We start from the raw sequence: 23,526 nt of genomic DNA, 5'->3' as shown, positions 1-23,526 counted from the left end.
CATCTATCTCTTATTTATTTTTAAGCAAGCAGCTTTGTAGGGAATGAAATATTGAAAGACACAATAGTTTAACAGATAAGACTTCTTTGAAAGTTGCCTTAGGCAACATAAACTCTCATGACCCAGAGTTTCTACCGCATTAGTCTAGCTAATTTCAGTATGGAAAATGGAGTTCAAGTTCATTTTAGCTTTGGAGATCGTGAGAAATTGTTTCTTAAAGCATTGAGGGCACGGACTGTGGATTACAGCATTAAACTGTTTAGAACCTAAGAGTTTTCAGGCACCATATTAATAATGTGCTGTTTCAGGTTATTTTAGAATATGGGTGTTGATCTGGGCATTAAGTTTGATCACTTGTAATCTTGGTTCTGTATTTCTAAAGAAACAATAGGTGATATTCCTTTCTGTGGCCTTACCTGTTCACAGACTGTATTATTTGCCATGTTAGAGGAAATGTGCTTGATTTATCAAGTAGTAAAAATTTAGCTTTTGTTTAGTAAAGTGTTATTTTGGCTTTAACAAAATGTATTTATTTTTCTGTTAAAGTCATAATATTATGTTTATAGTATATCTTTATGCTTAATTTCTGGTGTTTAGGAGGCTGGGGGTTGGGGGGTTGTGATTTGTGGTTTTTTTTCTAATTGAAAGCCTGTACTTAAATGCATGGAATTAGCATTCTTTTAGTGTGCATCCTTATTGTATCTATAAAACTCACCGCTTTAATTGTTGGGAAGATACTGCAATTTGTAAATCTGTTACAACTGATGTGATTGCGTTCACATTCAGACCTTTGGTCACTGTTGTATAAAAACTTAGGTCACAATACAGTGTGGGATATGAGCAGTTGAGCAGTGGTTCACTGTAACCAAATGTTATGGGATGCTGTTCCGTTTGCTTCCAGGTAAGGTGTAATAAGTGTTCTTTGAACCCTGCTGTATCAGTAGGTGTAACTTGGAGAAAGCATCAGTTGAAGATTCAGGAGGGAAGAAGTTGTGCACCTGAAGCCGTGAATCTAAATGATAGCTGGTATATAAGTAATGAAACAACCGTGCTCGTTCCCTTTTCAGTGCTTTTAAAAGTTTGTAATAGGAAGTAATACTTCTAAGCCAAGCAAATAAATGTATTTGCTCAGTTCTAGTAGCAGCTTTGGGTATAAGAAATAAGAAGTATATTGTCCTTACTCTGACTCTAGGATAATGACAAGTACAGTGGAGAATAACTTATGTGTATTGAGTAGAAGAGTTGGCAGTAGCATAAAGTGATATTATGGGACTGCCAAAATTTTGTGTCACAGCCTCTGTTTAGTTGGGAAAGATGAGCATTCATGCACACACAACATGCTTGTGATGAATACATGTATTTAATGTACGTAGCTAGCTGTGAGTTGTCTTTGGGAGCACTAGGAGAGCCTTCCAGGATCTTACAGTTGTAGCTTACCCAATGGTTCTGTCTAAGCAGGACAGTAGCACTATAAAAAAAAATCTTAAAACTTCCATCACCACCTTTCATTAGCCTTTAATTGTACTTTTGTCACTATACAAAACATGTCACATCATCCAGTGCAAACTGAGTTGTTGAAAAAAAGAGATGGTCCCGTGAACTTGTAAACCAGACATGTTAATTATTTGGTCCTAGGCCTCTGTTTCCTTTCTAGTTAAAGGAAATCATAGAATCATATGATGGTTTGGGTTGGAAGTGACCTTAAAGATCAACAGAATAGAGAACATTAAAATTTTCTAGTAACTTGCAAAGTCAAACCAGTCATTTTGGACAGTTAAATATGTATCATAATGTTCTACTATGATTTTTACAGGGTGGTTATGTTATGATGGATAAGAAAAGAACAGAAAAGAGAATATTGTAGATGAACGCTAAGAACTTATGTGAATCAAATAAAGAACACGTGGTAAACAGCTGCTGCTTAATATGTACAGAAAGTTGATCTTCATCTTTTTATTTAATCTGTCACCTAATTTTTTTGGTTTGTCCATTAGTGGATTACATTTTACAAGTTTTAGTTCCAGAAGTTAAGAGCAACAAGTTGACTGGTTTCCATGGGAGCTAATTCAAGTTATTGTTTGCATTGTTAATATCTGAAAGTAGCTTTGTTGGTACAAGTCAATATGCGGCAAAAGGTTTGTGAAAGGGAGGTGTTCTGAGTTGTCTGAAGGTATTGAGCAGGGACTGCTTAAGTGAGTGTCATCTGTATGTGTGCACTGAGTTCCGGTTCAGACATAATCATTTTGATATTTGCAAGACCTCCTAATTGAAGTTGCTAGTAATCCCTAATTATGCTACATTATTTTGAATTAGTGTCTAGTGTTAATTTTATTGCTGAGTGTGAATTATAAGTTAAATGCTGTCCTACAGAAGTTGATTGTATTTTTTTTTTAAGTCAAATATCGGGTCTTTGGTACATATTGTAACAATAAAATTTTTGTAATATCCATAACAGTATAGAAATAAAAAGAAGCAAAGTATGTCTTTTTCAAGAAATCATTTCTAGAAATGGTTGTGTAATGCTTGGTCATGCTTACTAAGGAAAGTAGAAAGTAGCATGTTCAACTGGAAACAGTACTGCAGTTCCTTCCTCTTTGACTTGAATCCTAATGCTTTCCTTGCTTTGTTCAATTCAAGGGCTTGGTTTACAGGGACTAAAATAAACAGAATAGCACCTGCAGCTTAGTCACAAATGGGAACATCTTGAAGTAGCTACGCAAACAAATGAAATCATGGAGTAATTTAACCTTTTCTGAAATGCCTTAGATGCTCTACCAACATTCTTTTTTAAGATTGATCAGCATTTTGGCTATCAAAGGACTCTGAACACCTAAAGGAATTGTTAAAAGATTATGATCCACTTTATTGATACAAATAACTAATTAATTATTTTCTGAACTGTCAGAGCACACCTCTTGTGAAAAGGTCTGTATATTTTCTCTTTTTTAAAATAAATGCCCATTTTAAGGGCACTAAAACGTTTAGTAAATGTATGATGTGTTAGTATAAATTTGACCCTTACTCCAGACTTGAGCTATGAAGCACTTTATAATAATAGCAAAATGAACACTTGTGTTTTGATTTAATTTTTGTTGTATGTTGTCAACTTCAATTACATAAATAGATTCTGCTGGCTGCACTGTTTGTATTTGCTGGCCACCGAAAATCATGGACCACATGTTAGCTTACCAGTTCCTTCCACAAAGTTCTGTCGTACAGCAGAACAACTGAACTTGCTTTTTGCCAGGTAAGTCTGAGTTGATCTTGCAATTATTTGAACACTGCTGCTAATCACTTCTTAATAAAACTGGTATTAAGAACTTTTGAATTTTTTTAAATTGGAATTAAATTGCTTCTGAAGTGATATGTCACTTATCTTTTATTGAAAAAAAGAGATCTTATTTACATTTGTAGATATCCACAAGGATGAGAAACTAGAAGCATAATTTGTTTGTAAACAACAATGCACATGGTTGGTTTTTTTTTTTGTTTTTTTTTTTTTGGTTATTAGTTGGTGGGGTTTTTTTTGTTTTGTTACTTTGTCCTGCTAAATTTACATATTATAAAACTGACTGTGTGTTGTTTTCCAAGATGAGTCTAAATTTATTTGCTGCCAGTGTTAATACAGGCATTTTAAATTTTAGTATAGTACTAAAGCAAATAGAAAATTTTGACAATCAACATCATCTTCATAGACTGAAAAAATAGGAATGTCATGTTTAGATTTTTCTGAGGATTTGCAAATGGCATATTTCCATGCATAGCATAAGCATGTGTGTAGCATCTAAAAAAGATATGACTTCATGTTTTACCTTTCTAGTTTAAAGTATTTTTATGAAGCTCTTTATTTTAATGGAAGTAGTGAGAATATGCACTGTAATAGATCTAATAATCAAGTTAATCCCACTGAATGACTTAGTGTTGCCTCAATATGAGCATTGTTGACTAAGAAAAGATGAGATTAAATCAAATTATGTCTGCTCATGAGGTGATTAAAAGTAAAAAATTGTTGAAGACTGTATCTAGAAGTCCTTCACTTCTGCCAAGTTGTAGGACAATGCTTATCTATTACACTTTCAAGTATTGTTGCCATAATTCTTGTGCTACTGAGTGCTCAGGTAGCAGCTTTTAAGAAGGACAGACTTACTAGTTGTAGATGAAATAACATGTCGTCTTACTGTGATTCAGAATTTTCAACATGACTCAAGTCTTTATGAACTTTCTGCTACAAACAGTACTGTACTGTAATTAAAGTGTAACATAGTTTCTACTTACAAAGTATAGTGTCGGTAAAAGGTATATTGAAAGACGTGTTCCGTGTTATCTGGAGGGATTAATAGATGCTAGCTTCAATGCTTGTTTATAAATACCTTGCACAGCTACCTAGGTGACCATGTCTCTCTTTCACACGATAGAATAGCAAAGCAGTTCACACTCGTCTTTAAAGAAGGTTGTTGACAGTGTATTATCTTTAAAAGGAAGTTAATCCTAGACTGCTTTTTCCTTTGCTCCATCAGATTGTTTCTGTATGCTGCAAAGTGATGAAAGTAGCTGTTTCTTAAAGGAAGGTAGTAGATGTGAGAAATTTTATATAGTCGGTAGACAATTTAAACATTAATTCCATCGTGAAGGATTGATTTCATTTTAGTGACTTGAATAGTATGCGTATTGAAACTTGGCTTGCTTAACTTTAAAATATTTGTAAGAAGTCTAGCATCTTGGATAAAGTCTATTATTAATTAGCATTTTAAAGCCTACAAAGTGTGAACACAGAAGATAATTGTAATATATTTACTTAAAACATTTTTATGAGACCATGCAAGTATTTAAACACTAAGCTTTACAATATTCCTATGAGTTATATCCTTTTCACTGATGGGTAATATGAAGCTCAATAGATTTTACCAAATGTTATTGGAATATGTTAGTTTTGAGGAGGCAGTAACGTGAAAAAACAGTAGGTAAATCATCTGTATGGCCCTGCACAGCGATCAGGGTAAGGTTTAGCTTTCTGGCGCTCTTAAGGGAGCTGTGGGAGGCAACTTTTGTTCATCACAGACCCACACTCTCTGCCTGATAATTAATTTGCACTTAGCAGGCCACATCTCCCGTTACAAATGAGGTGCCTTTTTTTTTTTTTTTTTTTTTTTTTTAATTTTTCCCCTGGAGATGGTACAGGAAGTAATGTATCATCTGTTGACTCATCCTCTGCCGCTATGCAGATATAAGAATTTTCTTTACTTTTGTTAGTTTATGTGTGTATTTGCTAGTGTAGCTTTCTTTTCAGACTTTAATCAGTCCAAAGACTTAAAATTAAGATCTCCTTTTAAGAATTAGTAAAGAGAATCTTGGTGTAACTGTATGATTTCTCTTTCAATATAGTAATTTGATGTCAGTTTTACTTTCAAAGTTCTTATACTGTATCCAAAATACTTTTAATGAGAGAGGCTATGTAAGAATCAAAATATGCAAAAGTGTTAAATGAGTTTCTGGAAGTCTTCTAGTGTCTGCTCAGTGGTATTAATTTAATGAGGAGTAGACAGTTACAAAAAATTTAATCTCAGTAATTTTATTGAATAAAAGAGGAAATTTATCTGAAATACACGTCAGTCCAGCCTTGACTCTATGCGCCTTTAAGAAGCATGTCATTCCAATTGCTGATATGGTGAGAAGCATGACAGGACTGCAGTTCTATCGTATACTTATGTACACTGTTTTTTAAAAGAAGCTAACAGTAAGATTTTGGTAATGCATAATCCAAGGTGATTACTCATAGTTAGTCAGCCGTTGATGTTTCTCATCTTTTTCTGCTTTGTCTAATTACCTTTGTAAAAATAGCTATATATGATTTAAATCATGATTGCTGTGTTTTTTACCACAGAAATTATCTTCGTTAATTAATATATCAACACTGTATTGTAACTGTATGATTTCTCCTTCAATCTAATAATTTGATGTCAGTTTTAGTTTCAAAGTTCATATACTGTATCCAAAATACTTTTAGTGAGAGAGGCTATGTAAGAAACCAACTGCACAAGTTGCAAGAAACATGGAGCTGTCAGCGGTGTTGACACTGCGTCTCTTTGGGAAAAGGAACAGGATTATACTGTGTGATGTAGTAGAATACTAAAATGGTTGAACACTTTCAAGACTTTTTCAGGAAAATTGTCTTTTGGTCTTTTAATCCGCTGTGGAATACATGAAATGAGGGGCCTGAATCTCAACAGAATAAGCATTGTTCTTGCAACAGAGGCAAACGTAATTTGAGACATTTTCTACAACCAGTGAAATTATGAATGTCAAAAATGAATTGGATGAACATATTCGGTTAATTTACTGATAATCTGGATGTTTATTAATAGCAAGTACTTTCCAAGTCTGTGTCCTTTTTGTGCTCGGTCACATACTCATCTTTACGGGTTCTAGATGCTATTTCAGTAAGTGGATTTGAAACCTACTAAGAAAATGAAAAAAAAAAAACCCAAACAAACAAAAGAACTTTTCTGGAACAATTTATTGTTAAAATTGCAGTACCAAATGCAAAAGGTTATTTTTTTGGTTTTCACATCTTTACTATTTTACAAACACCAATGTATGAGACTTCATGTAAAAGCCAGATTAGTGATTTGGAGGAATAGTTGTAAGCGACTTTTAAATATTCTGTAAGCATTTCCAAAGCTGCTGCTGCTGCTGCTATTATTATTATTATTTATCTCTCTTTCAGTTTTGTAATTGAATACAAGTTGGAGTACAAACTTTAGAGTTCTGGGGAAAATGGTGTATGGACATGCAGAAAAAGGTATTCAGAACAATTATAAAGGGAACCCCAGTAGCTTTTCATGTAGGAATTTAATAAGATCTCAGATGTTTAATAGGATGCAAGAACAGCTGAAACGAAATTGGGCATATACAATATGTGCTACTGTCTACCAAACAGAACGTGCTGCATTTTCGAGGGCACAGAGAAACCGTTAGGTACTGGACTGTGGAGCATTACTGTTTTTGTAGCACACACCTGGATTTGGTATTGCTACAGAAACTGACTTGAAATGGATTTCCTGCAGCCAACCTTACCATTTGTTTCTTAATTTTCTTCTTACCCCTTGCTGATCGGCTGCATGCCAAGAGGAGTCATCATTTAAAAACACTGCATCTTTTCCTGTCTTTGAAGCAGGTATTTCATCCCCAGTTCTTGTCTCTGGGAAGTGACTCTTTTAGCTTACAGTTACCCTATTGTTCAGTGAGCTAAATGTTCCTGTGTATTTTGAATCTTTATGTCTGACTCCTACTTGTATTGATCCTGCGGAAAAAAAGGAGATACTGAGCATTCCAAGGGTCTGACCACTGGGACTCAGCCAATTTGAGGATTAGAAAGGAAATTTGCTGTAGGTGTATTTACGCACTTTATAGGGCCAGCCTGCATTCTGAAAGCATAGTTCTTGCCCTTCTGTTATGAGATGGAGGGAGGGATTGCCAAGTTAGTCTGACATTGGGACTTAGCACGTTATCTCAGATGCAAGTCATTAATGCTCACTGTTCAGATTGAAGTAATATTTGAGACTGTAACAGTTGCCTAAATGCTTATTACCACTCTGTTATTAGAGATCATAGTCCTCACTGTACAGATTTTTCAAGTCTTTCTAGGCGTTGACGAGGAGATCCAAGAGCTTTGTGCAAGTGACCTTCATTGGCAACTGTTAAGCTAACATGCTGGATGAGGTGCTTAAGCTTTTCAAGTGTCTTTTTTAGTGTTTCCTGACACTGAAGAAAACAAAAAAAAAACACCCAACAAAACCAAACCCAACATTTGCAATTCTAGTATTCTTCCCACTAAAGATTCTGGTGTATTACAAACTGCTAGCTATATATATCACTTAAAATCTTACTGAGTTTTATACATGGAGAAACTTAAACCTAGGTGATTTGACTGTTGACGTTCACACCACGATTCTGTAATAAATTCTCTACTGGAGCCTGGTATTGCTAATATTTAATCTGGTGTGACTATTAATTTGATAACTGTATGGTGTATAGTGACCTAGGTGTGTGTGTGAATGCGTGAGTGATGTTAAGGTTAGCCATTTGACTTGGCCAGAGTTTGAATGCACTGTGATTCTTGAACTGGTTTTGCCAGCAGACTTGTAAAGTAACAGCAGATTTACTACCCAAGTGTCGTCTGGATTTCACAGTTTTGGCCAAATAAAATAGCAGTTCTAGTGTCTCAGGTGGCAGGGAAGTATGTATTTCCCCCCCTCCTAAGATTTTTCTAAGGAAATATACTTCGCTTTTTGAAGATAAAATGTTTAAAAATAAAAGAAGCGTTTGTCTTCAGCAGTTAAGAAAGATAGCAACCACCTACAATCTGTGAGAACACTTACATAAGGCTCATACATGGTACAGGAGTTCTCTTTTGCCAGTGCTGGAACACCGTTCCTATGCAGTTGTCAAGTAAATGTGAACCAAAGCTTTACTTGCAGTGCTGGTGCATATTCTGTTTTGATCATCTATTCTGAAGGTTAAATAGGAAAATTTTGTTCTAGTTTTCTCTTTACTACTCTTAAATATTTTGCTGACTTCAGTGTTTAAAAAAAACCAACCAACCAACCAAACAAAAAAGAACCAAACTGAAATCCTTTGGGACTATTGAAAGAGTAGAGTAGTTTTGTTTTAGTTGCTACAAATAAGATGGTATTATACTTTCCAACACTTTATAAGTGGAAATGTTTTTTGGATCAAATGTAATGATGATTCATGGAACTTAAACCTTTAGATGTCTTAGTTTCAAGGAAGGGAGTGGAAACCCCTGAAATGACAAGTGATTTCTGTCTGTCAGATTAGCCTTGTATACAATGGAACTTTCTTGGATTATGCAGGCTAAAATATTGAGACTTTAGTAGTACAGTTCCTTTTTGTAAATTGATTTTTCCTCTATGTTTTTACTGTTGCATTTCAGTTATGTTATTAATACATTTTTGTGTATAGGCCTGCTTAAAGTCGGGGTTAATAAATAATGATTGCCATCTGTAAATGCAGATAAAGAATATGAAATAATTCTTCAAGATGGAGGAAGCTTCAAATAAACAAGAAAAGGGAGGCAAATGTATTGTCTTTAATATAAAGTATGATAGTATCATGGTACATTAAATTCTAAATCAGGTTAAGTTTCTCACTTCTGCATGTAATGACTGGGCAAAGTATTTATTGTACAGGGTTTGACTTTAATCAGGGTGAACTAATGTTTTCTCCTGCTGTTTTATGTGTTTGAATTGCTCATGTCCAAGCGATCAGTTCCATTAGAAATGTCAGAACGAAATACGGCTTTTGAAAACTGAAGATAAATGGGAGATGTTCTGCATATCTTGAGTCTAGTTTCATGTGAAGTAAATGCTGCTGGCTGTAACCTCCAGCTGATGATAAAGCAATTGTGTGCACCTTCTCTAGCAGTTAAAATCAGCGTGCTAAAAAAATAGTGGTTTATTCTCATACATAAAACAGTGTAAAAAGATGTTGTTTACATAGTGATGTCTTTTCTGTTTCTTGTTTGTTTTGAAAGGTATTGATGAAAATTATTTAAGTTTCAGAATTACTTTATTAATTAATAAGGAAAACCTTATGCCTAAAACTAGTAATTACGTGGATGCAAAGTTTAGAAATTGTCTTTAGAAAGTTGAACAGCTGAATTCCATTTTTAGATTCTAGTGGAACAAGAGAGAAGAATCAAAGTAATTTTTTGTTTCCTTGTTGTAAATCTTCAATTTGTCATCTTTATAATATGGCTTATGTGTTCTGTTCATTGATTCATTAAGGAGCTGTCTTGATGATGTAGGTCACAGACTTCTCCCCCCACGCCCCACCTCCCCTTCCCCGCAAGAAAAACTTATACATGTTGGTAGAGGTGTGTGTGTTTTCGTGTATGTTTGTTTTTTGTTTTGGTTTGGGGTTTTTTTCAGGAACATCAAGAGAATTCATTGCTCTAAGCTTAAAAAATATTTCCATAGTCTGATATGGTAACAGTTCATCACTACAAATGAAAAGACATGAGAACAAAATGTGATTTGAGATATGACTGAGGAATTTAGACTTTCTGGGAATTCTAGAGTGTCTTTCCTTCAAAGGTGATATAGCGACAGGGTTGTTCTAGTGTTAAAAGGATCATTTAAGTAAATACCTGGATTTTTAACAGCCTGTAGGTGAAGGGGCTTGCATCACCCTTGCAGCGAAAAATTGGAGGTCCTTCCGCATGTAACAGTGTGTAGTGACCTCATCCTGCTCTGTCAATTGGTATAGACAACTGCTTGAGGAAACCAAAAAAGGCATCAGTTGTGGTATTTCAGTGTGGATGCTACAACATGTTTTGGTTTTGCTTCCTAGAGTCCTGTGCCTGTGAAATTCTGTAATGGTAAAGGTTGGTGAACTGATAAATAGTAGATGCTTAGGCTTGCTGCAAATTTTTTTTTTTATGAACTGCTTTCTTTTCAGTGGTTAAAATTGTTTATCCAAAAAGATTTAAGACAAGGAATTTGCAATACCTGAGACTTTACTGTGAATTGGAAACTTTCAAATTAGTGTTGGAGTTCTGCATCGAAGAAAGTGGTTTTAGAGGTTTTCTGGTGATCAAGTTCATGTACTGTATGAAACCCTAGTAAAAACTGGGATCTCAGAGTCACTATCAGTATCATCTGTGTTAGAGCAAAACAGCGAGAGGCAACACTCACAGCTTGCAGTAGAGGAAATTCTGTTTGAAGGGGGTGGGCAAGGCATTCACAATGAGGTTGCCCAGAGTTGCTGGAATCACCAGCTTTGGAGATTTTCAGAACCTGACCAGACAACTTCCTGAGCAGCTGGTAGACCTACTCAGGATTGGGGGACGGACTAGATGGCTTCCAGAAAGTTGCCTTCTAACCCGATTTTGTCAGGTTCAAACCACAGATTCAGCATGTTTTGTGTGAAAAGTCAACTTGTTGTGAGTTCCAGTGCAATGCTGCAAGCAGTATCATTTAATATCTTGCATATAATTCTTGTGTGCCTTGTTCCTAGTTGAATCTGGGCAATAAAACCATGTTTATGTACATTCCCGAAAAGAAAAAAAAGAAATGGACATGAAACTGATGTAGCAGTGTGTTGTAGAAGTGAAAAAAGTGAAACTGGTGTAATTTAAAGCAAGATATCTAGTTGTCTGTCATGGGAAAAGTGTTAGTCGAAGCTAACATGCAACATAATAAGTGTTAAACCTTTAGTACAAGAAGGTATTTATATTAATTTCGTACTAATTTAATGGCCTGAATACAGCTAATGTGGTTTAATCTCTTTGAAAATTGACTCCAAGATGTAACTCATAGCTAATAAATGGTACATAAAATGCTGTGAATATGAGCAGATAAGCAGCTAAATTTTCACTTAAATTCTTCTCTGAAGAGACTTGCTTGGTTAATAATGTACTTAATTTGTATGTATGAGTGGGAGTTTGAGGAGAGTGTAATGTCAGGAAATCGAATGAGAGCTGGGTAAATTATGCTTCTAAAAGCTAAGAACAAAGAAAAAAACCCTTGCATAACACTAAGTTACTGTGTCTTCATTTAATATGAAAGCACCAGTTGGTAACTGGATAATAAGAATATGTACTTTACCATCATAATTGTTCTACTGAGGTTTATTATCAAGCAGTACTTGCTTATATTTCTTATTTTTAAATTGGCACTTTCAGTAACATGGTTCTTTACTGCTTTTTGTAGTGTAGGCCATTCGTTGGTGGTCATGAGCATTTTTTGTCATCTTGATGTTTTTTAATTGAAATATTTTGCATATGGTCACTGAAACACATGTTACATTTTAAAAACCTTTCAATACACACCCCAACATTTGTGGTATTTGTATTCAGCATCTCTGAAGTTTGAATTTAAAGTCTGAGTATGGGCAAGCAGTAGTGTTTCTTAAGAAAAATAACTACAAATAAACAAACAATGTAATAATAAGACATTTCTTCATTTTTAGGGTTCTTAATTAATTGTTAATATTTCCTATTGTTCAATTTTCCAAGAATCCAGGGATGGACTTTTCAATTAAACCCATAATGATTTATTGAAATTTTAATGACTTGATAGAGTTCTGTGAGCTATAAAAAGCCTGTACCAGTAATTCATGCTTCTGTCTCTCCTCACTGTAGATTAAGTACCACATTAATGATGGAAAGGAAAGAAATAATAAATTGAGACTTCTATTCCACTCTGTAAACTATTTTACAATAAGTAGCTAGTATGCAATAAAATTAATTTGAAAAAATTCATGACAAAAAGCCTTCCTTGCTGGAGCGACTGAAGATTAACTAGTTCTAATAATACAATTCTGGGGTGGTATGAAGTCCTGTATTAATATCAGTTGATTTTTGATCCATGTGAAAGTTGTGCAGTGCTTCAAAATATTAAAAGTCATTTATATGTTACCATACATTAATTCAGCATTCTCTAGTATCAGCTACTGAAAAAAAATAATAAAAGTTTTGCTGATGAATGGGCTGTGTCCATTGCTAGAAGGGTAGGGCACAGGAACCTCCAGGCATTCATAGGGGCATTTAAGACTGTGTAATTTTTCTGCCAAAGAGACTGGAGAAACTGTCCTGCTTCTCAAAACCAAACAACTGTTTAATTGCTTGTAAATACATTGCTTAACTATATTTTTGCAAACACTTAATATCTGTGGGAAATTAGTAGATAACCTACATAATTTTAAAGTTGAATTTTGTGTGCAAAGGAACTGATAGAACCAAAAACCAAACAAAAAACCAAGTAATGTGTCTCCATGATTTTTTTTTTCTTTATTAGTGTTATCAGCTATAGTGGGATTAAGAGACTGCTTGCTTTCCCTGTCTCCAGACAGTTTAACAAAATGGATCACTTGGGGACGGCAGATGCTGAGGATGACTCCGGATCACTAACACGGCTTGCTCCTAGTCCTCATAGCGAAGCAGTTGCACATGAGTTTAAGGAGCTCTCATTGCAGCCCAATCAGTACTTACCTCCTCTCAATGAACGGAAGAATGGTGAGTGCAAAAGCGGTTGTTCTTCTTTTCTCTGCATTGCTTAGGTTTTTTTCTGTGGGAATAATGTTTGTTTGATTTCTTCAAATAACATTAATTGACTCTCTTCACCTGCTCTTCCCAAACCACATTATGTAGTGCTACAGTGTTTGTTGTGAAATCTGTCCTGATCAGCTTTATCTGTCATGGTAACTTGTAAGTCTGACTTCAAAACACCAGCTGGAATGGTCTGTTGAGGCATATAGAATGGAGTTGTTTAGATTTTTTAATAGTTTTAAAACCACAGCTAGTGTATAATAGAAGTATTAATTAAATATTTTTGAGGGTTGTATTATTATCAGACAAAAAGGGATCATTATCAAGAACAGGGTTTTTTATGCAAAAATAGTACAGAATTGAAGTTTCACTTTGTATCCCTGAAAGTTTAATTCACAAGGCTGAAAAATGAAAGAAAAATAAGATCTACATGTTGGGAATCTTTCCAGTATCTTTTCTCATTGTTGATGTTGGCATGGCAACTTAGAAAAAAAGTGTTTCCACTGTTACAGTAAGCATCAGGAGGAATTAGGTCTGAATCCATATGTAGGCTCATTTTTATTGGGCAGAAGGCAGGACCTTTTTTTTTGATGTTTCTTTTTTTCTCACGCTGGTATCTTCTAATAATGAAGATTTGTTTTCCAGTATTTGCAGTAAATAGTAGGAACACTGAAATTATTATGTTAGTTATTTGATTCTTTAAGCATTTTTTTAAATCAGTTTAGCTACAGTTATCGATTAATTCAGCTGTAAAAGTATAAGCAATATTAAATAAGACAAGAACTATCTGAAAATTCTGGCTTTAAAGCAAACAACAACAACTATCTGAATACCCTGGCTTTAAAGCAGAAAAAACAGGGATATATGTTACTAGGCTATATATATATATCAAATACCTGGGGACAGGTCCAAGTCATGGTATCCCGTGTTCCGGAAAGACATGGAACATTGTCTATAACCAAGATGCTTCTGTTTACACAAAGAGGGACTATGTGGTGCCTTGTGTACACATCCTCAGTATTATATAGTACTCCCAAGAATGAAAAACATAATAAAGCGAAAATACGGTAGCGGAGAGACTTAGGCTTAGTATTACATAAATGTGGAATAACCGCCTCTTCGAGTACTTGAGCTTGTCTTGTACAATTACTTCCTTGTTTGTTTTCTGTGTATGCAGATCTTGAAACACAGAATACTATGTTAATTGATACAATATATTCAAAGTATTTTAAACTAAGGGACCTGCAGCTGTTTTATTAATATTTTGGCTCTGCATCCATAAGAATTATTTTTTGTATGGCAGAAGAAAAACATGTAACTTGGGAGGCATTGGTTTTTGTTTGCTACCATTTGATGTTAAATTGATATGTCTGTACCAGAAGTTTGTTGTAAGATAGCTTATATCATTTTACCTTTTTATCCAGAAAGCAACAGAAACATGTATTTATAGAAAGCTATTTCATAATAGACCTAAAAATGCCAACACTTAACTAACTCGTAAACCTCATCAACAAGAGAATGTAGTGGGTTTTTTATGCATCCTGTGTGTAACTATACCTCTGGGAAATCTGCTGTTTTGTTTTTTTTTTTTAATTGCCTGAAAAACCAAAATGGATGACACAAGTATCTATGTTGAGCCTAAATAAGTCAAACTTCTCATTTCTGAAGGCTACTGCCACAAGAATGCACTAAATGAAACAGGAAAGATCCCTTAGGAGATGGATGGCAAGCTTGTTAGTTTCTCTTTTGCCAAACCTTGCTATGACTGTGTTAAGTACATATTTATTCCCTTCACTTAATTTCATTGTTTTGTTATCTTCCTGCTTTTACTAATAAATAGTCAAACAAGCAGTAAAATTGGTACATAGTTAAACTTTGCCATGTTTGCTCTTCAGTCTTTCTTTTTTAGTTTTTCTGTATTGGACAGTTGTTGCTTTTCTTAGGCATTCTTCCCATAACTTGAAAATATTTTTGTGCTTTCATGAATTAGTGAACTAATTTATAGGTAGGTTTTGTATTGTCTTGATATATAATCTGCTTCTTGTTTATTTTCCAAAGAAGAGGCAGCAGGGAGAGATTTTAATGCTTAAGGGCTCTGGCTTGTTGAAGTAGCAGAGGAGATTTTCGTAAGTAAAGTGGTGGTGGGAAAATGAATTATTTGAGAAGCTGCCTCACTCCTCTGTGCCAGTTGACTCAGGAACTGTTACCCTGTTACTCTTTATTATTTATTATAATTCCTTTTATGACTTAGGATACTTTTGAGCATCTCTCCATAGTATCAGGCCTCCCACAAAGATTTTAATGTCATCTTTGAGAAAGAGATTTTATGAAGTTCACATAACGAACAATGGCCTCATGTCATCTGTGTCTTCTGTGGCAAGACCAAGTCATGTGGCTGGGCTTGGCCAAAAGGTTAGGTATTATTTTCAAGGCCATTAGCACAACTCTGTTGCTTTTGGAAAGGAAAAGGCTCAACAATACGCAAGGCAGACCGAGAAACCATGTAGTTGAGGAATTTTTGGAGGAGCACAGTCTGACAGACATGATAAAGAAGTGTTTGATGGACACGGATGTGATTTCCTATCCTTTTCAGTTTTATAGATCTTTCTAATGTTGTTTAAGCATCCTGCCACTGAGAGAACGCTGCTTTAGTAGTATTTAAATAATTCCTAAATTACCTTAAGGGGAGCCTCTTAGTTTTTCTCCTGTCCTTATAGGAAATACCTGACAGTATTTGACTTTATTCTGGCTGGCAGCTTTTTTTCCTGGAAGAAATGGATGTTTGTGTTCAAATTGCTTTCTTAAAACAACAGAAAGAGGTTTGGGCACTGTCATCCTCCAGAGCACCCAAACTATTGCTCAGCCGTAATTTCAGATGTAGTGATTTTGGATAATTTGGTTTAAAACAAATTTTTGATAGAAATTATGAAAGAGGAAAATTTGTAAAAGTAAAATTTGAACTTGATGGATTCATACTAAAAGTAGCTTTACTACTCTTTGTTTTTACTTTTTACCAAAATTGCATTTCTTTAGGAGTGTTTTAACCTGTCACTATTTTATAGAGTCTGTCCACATAAGCGATATCAGTATACAGAAATACAGTGGCACTTCATAAAAAAATTCTGAAATGTTTAAAGGGTTTTTGTTAAATATTTTTATGCAGGAAGCATTGTGCTTACTATATGCTCTGATAGTGATCCTTCAAACCTTTTGTTTACTTGAATGAGTATTTTGGCAGTAGTCCGGTAGAAGGCTGAATTATTCTTCTGTTGTTCTGCATACCGTTGTTAAGCTGGCTTGCACAGGCTAGTACAGAAATTGCATTTCAGGCTTTTCCAACGACAGTAGAAGTGTGGGAGGCTTATTGCTTTGCTTTGGTTTTGTTTACCATGGAGGTAATCGCAGCAGCTAAGAGAAACCTACATGACATTGCAGGCTCGTGCCTGGTGAGCCAACAGTCATTTGAGATGTTACCACCTTGTCTTTTTTGTACGCTTTACTCCTCTTCCCCTGCCTTGTCTGCCCCCAGAGATCATAGTCATACAGTAAAGCTGGCATAAGAGTTCAAGTGAGCATAGCTCAGTACTTTTTGCTGCAAAATCTCATGGTTTAGACGTAAGCTCCAGTGGAACTGTTGTCCCTTGAGTTGGCAAAGGAACACCTAAATGCTTTGCCAACGCTGTTGAAGAGGCTGTACCTTCCAGTAGAGGGATCAATAACAAACATTTGGAGGCAACAGCATCTTCACCTTCTCCAGCCATTTACTACACGCAGATGTTTACTCCCTGAGTAAAGACAAACTAATAATTCCATGGGGTTGGGGGTAGGGTAGCAACATATTTTTGTCTTCTCAAATGTCATTTTTCAGACAGATGTCTCCCATCATAAAAAGTCAGTGAAACACAAATACTAACCAATTTATGTTTCATATTTCAATAGGAGGACAAATAATGGGAGTTTTCAAGCTGATTTGCTAGATAAAGGTTTTATTGCAGGGCTGAAATAATTCAACTGAACCATCTGTAAAGCAAACACTGTAATTGTTTGGGGTTAGAGCAACAAACTGTTTGTAGAAGGTAACATTGTGTATGTATTTGGGTGTAAAAACAAAGAAGCATCTTTCCAGGATGTTGTATGTTGGTCTTCTGGTCTGTCACAGTTTTAAGATTCCCCTTTTTCTTTTGAGCTCTTTTCAAATTAATGGCCGTGGGCAATACTGGATTACTAATGAAATTAATTTCAGTTTCTCATTAGTCTACATCTTTCTGGATAATTAGGCAACACATACAATGTATTGAGCATGTAAATTTGTGCCATTTATTGCAGCATATTGCTGTGCCTGTTCTCTGGAGGCCAACTCTTGTTCTACTTGCCAAAACCAGCAAGTTACCTCTTCATTGATTCTGCTTTTCACACTTGCCACCTACTGAGTGGACACTGAAGACACACCTTCCACAGTCTAATGGCAACCACTGGTGTATAGTCGATGTCTGCCATGTGAGGACTTTGGCTCCTCACATGAATGGAGTTTGAGAAACAGAACGTTTTGGCATTAAGAGGCTCTTAAGTTTGTATCTCTGCCTGAAGGATGCCAGGTTGTGTGCACTGCATTTGCTTTCTTGGACAAGATGCTGTGTCCTTAGGAAGGGCAGTGGTTGGTGGTGAAGAAAAGTGACAGAGATGAGGCTCTTCTTTGGGAGCAGGAGGGAGAAAATTGATGACTAGGTGTTGTTTAGTTGGACTGCAGTAGAGGAAGAATGACACAGTAGCAGGCATCATGGCACAGCTGAAGTACTAGTCAGAACAATATGCCACCCACACACTGTACCACAGTTTCACAAGCTTCTGACTGAGAGCCAGGAGATGGCAAGGGAGGGAAGGATAGGCTGTCTGCTGCTGACAGCAGGAGGGTGGATGGGCAATGATGCTGCTTGCAGCTTTCCAACCTGCCGTTTCAGAGGGAAAGGGTGGGAAGAGATTGCACATGCAGATACCATGAAAAAAAGGAGGCACTGCATAAAGCAGAGCTTTTTGCATGCTGAATTAGTACTTGCCCAGAATTGGTGAGTGTGCCACTTTGGCTGGTGCAGGTAGGTGTGAAGGTCTGGGTACCAGCAGCTGTGCAACCACAGTTGTTTCAAAGGTGACACGTAAAATGAAAAGGTCCTAGCTTCAATGCTTTACAGCAGCCTCTTGGCTTTGCAGTGGCTTCCTTGACTATTCCACTGTGCCAGAAGCTCCTTGTGACTGCGGCTACTAGTTTTTGAAAAGGAGGCACATGAGTTACTCTTGTGCAGTCGTCATTCACAGATGAGAGCCTGATTATATTCTTGTAAAACGGGTGAGAACTGGTTGGCTCCTATCTGGGCCGTTGACTGTCCTTCAGCACTAGGCCTGCTTCAGCACTTTGTCTTAGCAATAAATCATTTCAGATTGTGCGTGTGCCTGCTCTGTCCTCTGCATTGTGTGGAGAAGCAGTTTTGTTCCAGCTAATGGGTGTCTAGTGCTTCTCTAAACTCAGAAGCAGACTAGATACAGGATTGCATTGTGGTTCTGTTTGGGGTTGTACTGGAGGGGGGTAGAAAAGGTTGTGATGTGCCTACCGTGGCTTTGCTAGGTCTTGCTTTTTGATGGCTAGCAGCTAATATTCTACAGCAGAATTGAGCTAATTGAGAAGAAAGCTGAGAGTCTTGAATGTTTTGCCAGGAAAAAAAAACCCAACTTGGGATGCAAACACGTTAAAGTAAGACTAGTAAAATCTCTATAAGAAGAAATCGCCCAAGGAAATGGGGGCCTCTGGTTGTGTAAAACAGTGACGCTCAGGAACAAAGATCTTGAGACACTGAAGGTCAGATGAGAATGACAGCTTCCTATGGGGCCACTAGAGCTTGTGGGAGCAGAACTGTACTGAATTAAGATGAAGATGCAACACACACACACCACACCCCCCAAACAAAAGCCCAAACCAAAACAAAAAAACTCTAAACAATATATATATTGAGTCCTCCTAAGGGACCAGCTGAGCTGGCTGGGAGACAGGACAGTTCTCAAAATAACTGAATGAAATCTACATCATACTTAACCTAATGATATTGCTTAAATAAATTTGATGAACCGAGAACTTTTCTGGCATCCAAAAGAGTTGTGGGTATCTTAGTTTGCCTGTTATCTCTTATCTTCCACTCCCTCATTATGTAGCACTGATAGCATGCATTCTTGGCATAGCTTTATGGCTTCTGAACAAATTCTTAATCCTTTGTGCAGTTAATAGATTTGAAGCTGCAAATTTGATACTAGGGGAATCAGGTGAAATTTGGGACGTTCTCCTTGAATCTGTGTACAACAGGCTTTTTCCACTCGTAAGATCTGCATTTAGACATACATTTTCTTGTCTTAATGGTACATGGGTAGCTTACTGTGCTTAGAAGGTGTTTTCTCCAGAGTTGGGAGAGATGAAGTGGAGAAAAGACAGCTGGTGGGAAGACTAGAGAACAACAAATGGAAAACTTAGTTCTGATTAAAGTAATAGATTAGCACATCTTAAATTCAACAGTTTCATAGTCACTAAGCTGAAAGCAATGGAACCTGGAAAACAACATCCAGATATTCTGATTAACACCACCACCCCCAGAACAACAACCAAGCAAACAAAACAACCCCTCCCAAAACAAAACACCCCAAAACCTCAAAGTATATTCTAAAATACATATCTAGGTATAGAAGTAGTATACAATTTATATAAGTTTACAACAGAAGGGGTGGGGGTTGTATTTATATATAATACAGTGTATATATAATGTACATGTGTAGAATCGTTGCCCAGAGAGGTTGTGGACTTCATCCATGGAGATATTAAAAATCTGACTGGGCACAGTCCTGGGCAGCTTGTTCCAACTGACCCTGCTTGAGCAGGCACTTGGGTGAAGTGATCTCAAGAGGTTGCTTCCAACTTCAGCAGTTATGTGATTTGTCTTTCCTTTAATGTTTTAATAGCCCATGGAACATCCAGTGTAAATATTCTACTAAATAATCCTTTGTAAGAGCACACAGCATATTGTAATTAATATATATTTGTCTTTGTGTTGTGGGGTTTTTTGGAGAGTTTGGTTTTGGTTGGGGTTTTGTTTTGTTTTTATTTTTAACAAATAGTGTCGGTAGAAAAAACAGATGTCTTTTAATGTGTGGATTCTTTTGGTCTCCCTGTATGTATCTGAATGTTGTCTTATCTGTTAAGAGATGAGAGAGTAAAACTTGAGTAGGTACTGGTTTCCCAGTAAGTCTGTCTTTGTCATTGGTGCTGCCAATTCCCACAATCCTAGCATTCCCAGGGCATCAGTCAGTGTCGACAAGGAACAATTTTCAAATATTAAAGCATGTGAAAAGACATACAGGCCAAAACTCACAGCTCTCAAGGGACTATGACCTCTTAAATGAAATATATTCTGACATTTTCACAGGCTACATGAAAGAATTCCAGCAGGGCCATTCCGTTTGGTAAACTTCTAAACAAACATTCCATCATTTTAGTTTGATTTATACATATTTTTTTTTTAAATTATCTGCTTATTGTGAAGAGATTAACATGGGAGACATGACCTGTGACTGACTCAATTTAAGGCATCTGGTATATATGAAAAGATCCTGTTGGAGGGCTTGGCGTTTGAGTGATTACAGGAGATATGTAAAGTATGTTTTCCTTAAAAGAGATCTCTTGATCAAACTGTCTTATTGTGACTTCCCCCCCCCCGCCCCCCCCAGCCGAAATTCCTTGTGGATAACTAAATGCATAGCTAGAAAAGAATGTTAATTTTATATTCCACTGTACACTAGTTTTAAATTGTTAGAACTAAATTTTAGCTGCGTATATTATCGTTGAAATGTTAGCTTGTGCTACAGCTACTACAAGAAGGTAATGTAGTGCAAACAGAACTGGTAATGGATGCGCATTATTTAGCAGATGTGCCTTTTGCAAATCATAGGTAGCATGGTGGATGACCAAATATTGGCCTTTAAAAACTATATATATGTACAGTTAAACATATAAAAATATATTTTTATGTATTTTATATATACACTAATTAAATATTTATTTATTTATTTATATGTTGGGCAAGGCTGAATGGTAGGGAATTTTTATTTAAACAGTGAACAATGCCAACATATGTCCTCCCTTAAAAGGAATTAGTGTGGGTTTTAGTGGGAGAAGTAGAACATGCAGACTTATACATTTCACGGTATCACGGTACATGTTTGGGATTTTTCTGGGAAGAGTAACTGAGGTAGTTGTTTGGGTTGTTTATTTTGTGTTGTTTGGGTCTTTGTTACCACAGTGGTGGAGAGTACCGGCACAAGTTTCCAGTCCTTCTGAGGTAATTCCTTAGTCACTGCATAGTACACAATGCAATTTCAAAAAAAATCAAAAATTACTTTTTGAAAAAGCAAATAGAAAGATATACTTGCTGTTTTACTACCAAAACAGTATGAAGATGAGAGACTTGAATGTTTTGGGTTTTGTACATTTGTCTTAAATACAGGCATAAGACTGTGTAAGATTTACTGCCGAGTTGTTTGACAGATGTCTTAAGTGTTTGAAGCAAGTAACTTGTGTACTGGTAGAGAGAAAAAAATAGTTGTGGGGTTTTTAAACAAAACAAGAAAGCAGAATAGAAATTTATTGTAAGTAGCAGTTGGGGGTGAGGGGAGAGGGGGAGCAAACAAAACCCCTTAAGTTAACAGTTTGAGGTACCGTTCGTGCTATTTAAAGAAGTAATAGATTAAATTATAACAGGGGTTATTTAAATGAATGTTTTAGTTTGTGTAGTCAGAGCACAATTTTCCTATGTGAAGAAATCATTGTATCATGATCAAGAACTGGATAGTCTTAACACAATATAAAAGACCTCGAAATTCATCAAGGTGTGCCTAAAGCCAAGGTGAATGAAGTGTTTGAGTAATGAAGCTTTTCTTCCTCCCCTACTTTAAAACCTTGTGGTAGTGAAATATATTCAATATCTAAGGCTATTCTTTTTATTTTTTTTGTCTAGAGTTCAAATTCGTCTGTTGGGTGGTGGGGTTTTTTTCTTGTTGTTTGGTTTTTTTTTTAATGGCCTTGCAAAGGATTGAGCTCCATATGATGTGAAGAGTTGGAATGTACTGTTAAAGCAATTGTTGCTTAGTTACCTCACGTTTAATGTGGTTGTGAAGTTGATCACAGTTAGTGATCTCACTCACCAGATCGCTGATACTTAGAAAGATAAGTGGCCTATTCTGAGTGGCAGACAAGCAGGCACTGTGGAGGGTACAGTGTTGCGGTGTTGTTCCCTCCTGTACATGGTAATTTTGGCAAGTAATCTATTAGGCACTTTTCTCTTTCTAAATAATGCTTTTTCTGTGGGCTGCAGGTTGGCAGAACATTTGGAAGTCTGTGTTGCAGGAAGATGGAAAGAAAAAACATTGATTACCTTAGAATAAAAGCAAACATGTTCATGAAAAACTTGGCCAATACATTGCATTTAATGAGATGTTACTGGATTCTGGTTTATACGACTTAACAGGGATGTCCCATTCTGAAGCCTCTGTTTTTCATTTCACCCATTTGTATAGTATACAACTTAAATAGATTGAAATTAAAATGAAGAGGTGCTTCTACCCTCTGAAGATGGTTTAAATTCCACCAGATTTAATTTTTATTGAACCAAAACCCTTGTTGTGTATCTTTTACTTCAGCTTCTGGTTTTGATACGCTGATGCTGTGTGTAATTGGGTTTAAACCTGTAATTGAGGAATACAACATGGACTGCTTAAGATTTCTTTTCGCTATACTTAGGGTTTGTTGTTTGACAGAAACTAGTTTTTCAGCCACAGTTTTTGTTTCTAGCTCATGATAAGTTCCTGTGCAACCCTCAGTGTCATGTAGCTATTTGTACTGTTAAAAATAGCTCTTTGAAAACAGGTACTTGTTCACATCAGAGGGGTTATACATTCAATGTTTACTTCGGGAATGAGTAGTTCTGCTTCCTTTATTATGAAATCTTCTGTATTTAAGCACACAGCCAGCAGCAGAAAGACAGGATGAAAAAATAGCAATTTGAAAAAAATTTTTGGCCGGTTTTTTAACGATGCCATCAATTTCAAATGACAATCCAAATTCCAGCTGCCTTGTGGAAACCGAACACAAAAGCATTTTAAACCAAGTGGAGTTGAAAAAACCCAAGATTTTTTTTTATATATATTTTATATGTCATGGATTGTGTTCTATTTACTGTTTTAACTGTTAAAATAAAGAAAAAGCTTTAGAGAGTAGTCAAAGAAGAAACAGGTTGCTATGTAATTTGAATGGGAAAGTATTAAGTTTCCCACCCTTTAAGTCGTTCACAGTTCTTTTAAGATAAATGTGGAATTAGCATCCTTTAAAACCAACAGTGAAAGCAACTGCTGTACAAAGCAGGTTTTATCTG

The 23,526-nt window shown here is 36.0% G+C and overlaps 1 protein-coding gene across 6 annotated transcripts in view; it reads left to right on the top strand.

Moving 5' to 3' along the window:
* Positions 1–23,526, top strand: part of MRTFB (myocardin related transcription factor B) — an 85,386-nt gene that overhangs the window by 10,560 nt on the left and 51,300 nt on the right. For 5 of the 6 annotated variants that reach the window (XR_008732157.1, XM_055709865.1, XM_055709869.1 and 2 more), the window contains exon 3: positions 12,870–13,036. Coding sequence is in view for 5 of the 6 variants with exons in the window: in XM_055709865.1 (XP_055565840.1) it covers positions 12,883–13,036 (154 nt within the window). In the remaining variant the exon portion in view is untranslated. Of the gene's footprint in view, positions 1–12,850; positions 13,037–23,526 lie in introns of those variants that run through there. The other variant, XM_055709864.1, reaches the window with a different exon arrangement.

The sequence above is a fragment of the Falco cherrug genome, chromosome 4, assembly GCF_023634085.1.
Source record: "Falco cherrug isolate bFalChe1 chromosome 4, bFalChe1.pri, whole genome shotgun sequence".
NCBI classification, from domain to species: domain Eukaryota; kingdom Metazoa; phylum Chordata; class Aves; order Falconiformes; family Falconidae; genus Falco; species Falco cherrug.
The sequence above is the reverse complement of the archived record's forward strand: the minus strand, read 5'-3'. Positions and strand labels throughout refer to the sequence as shown.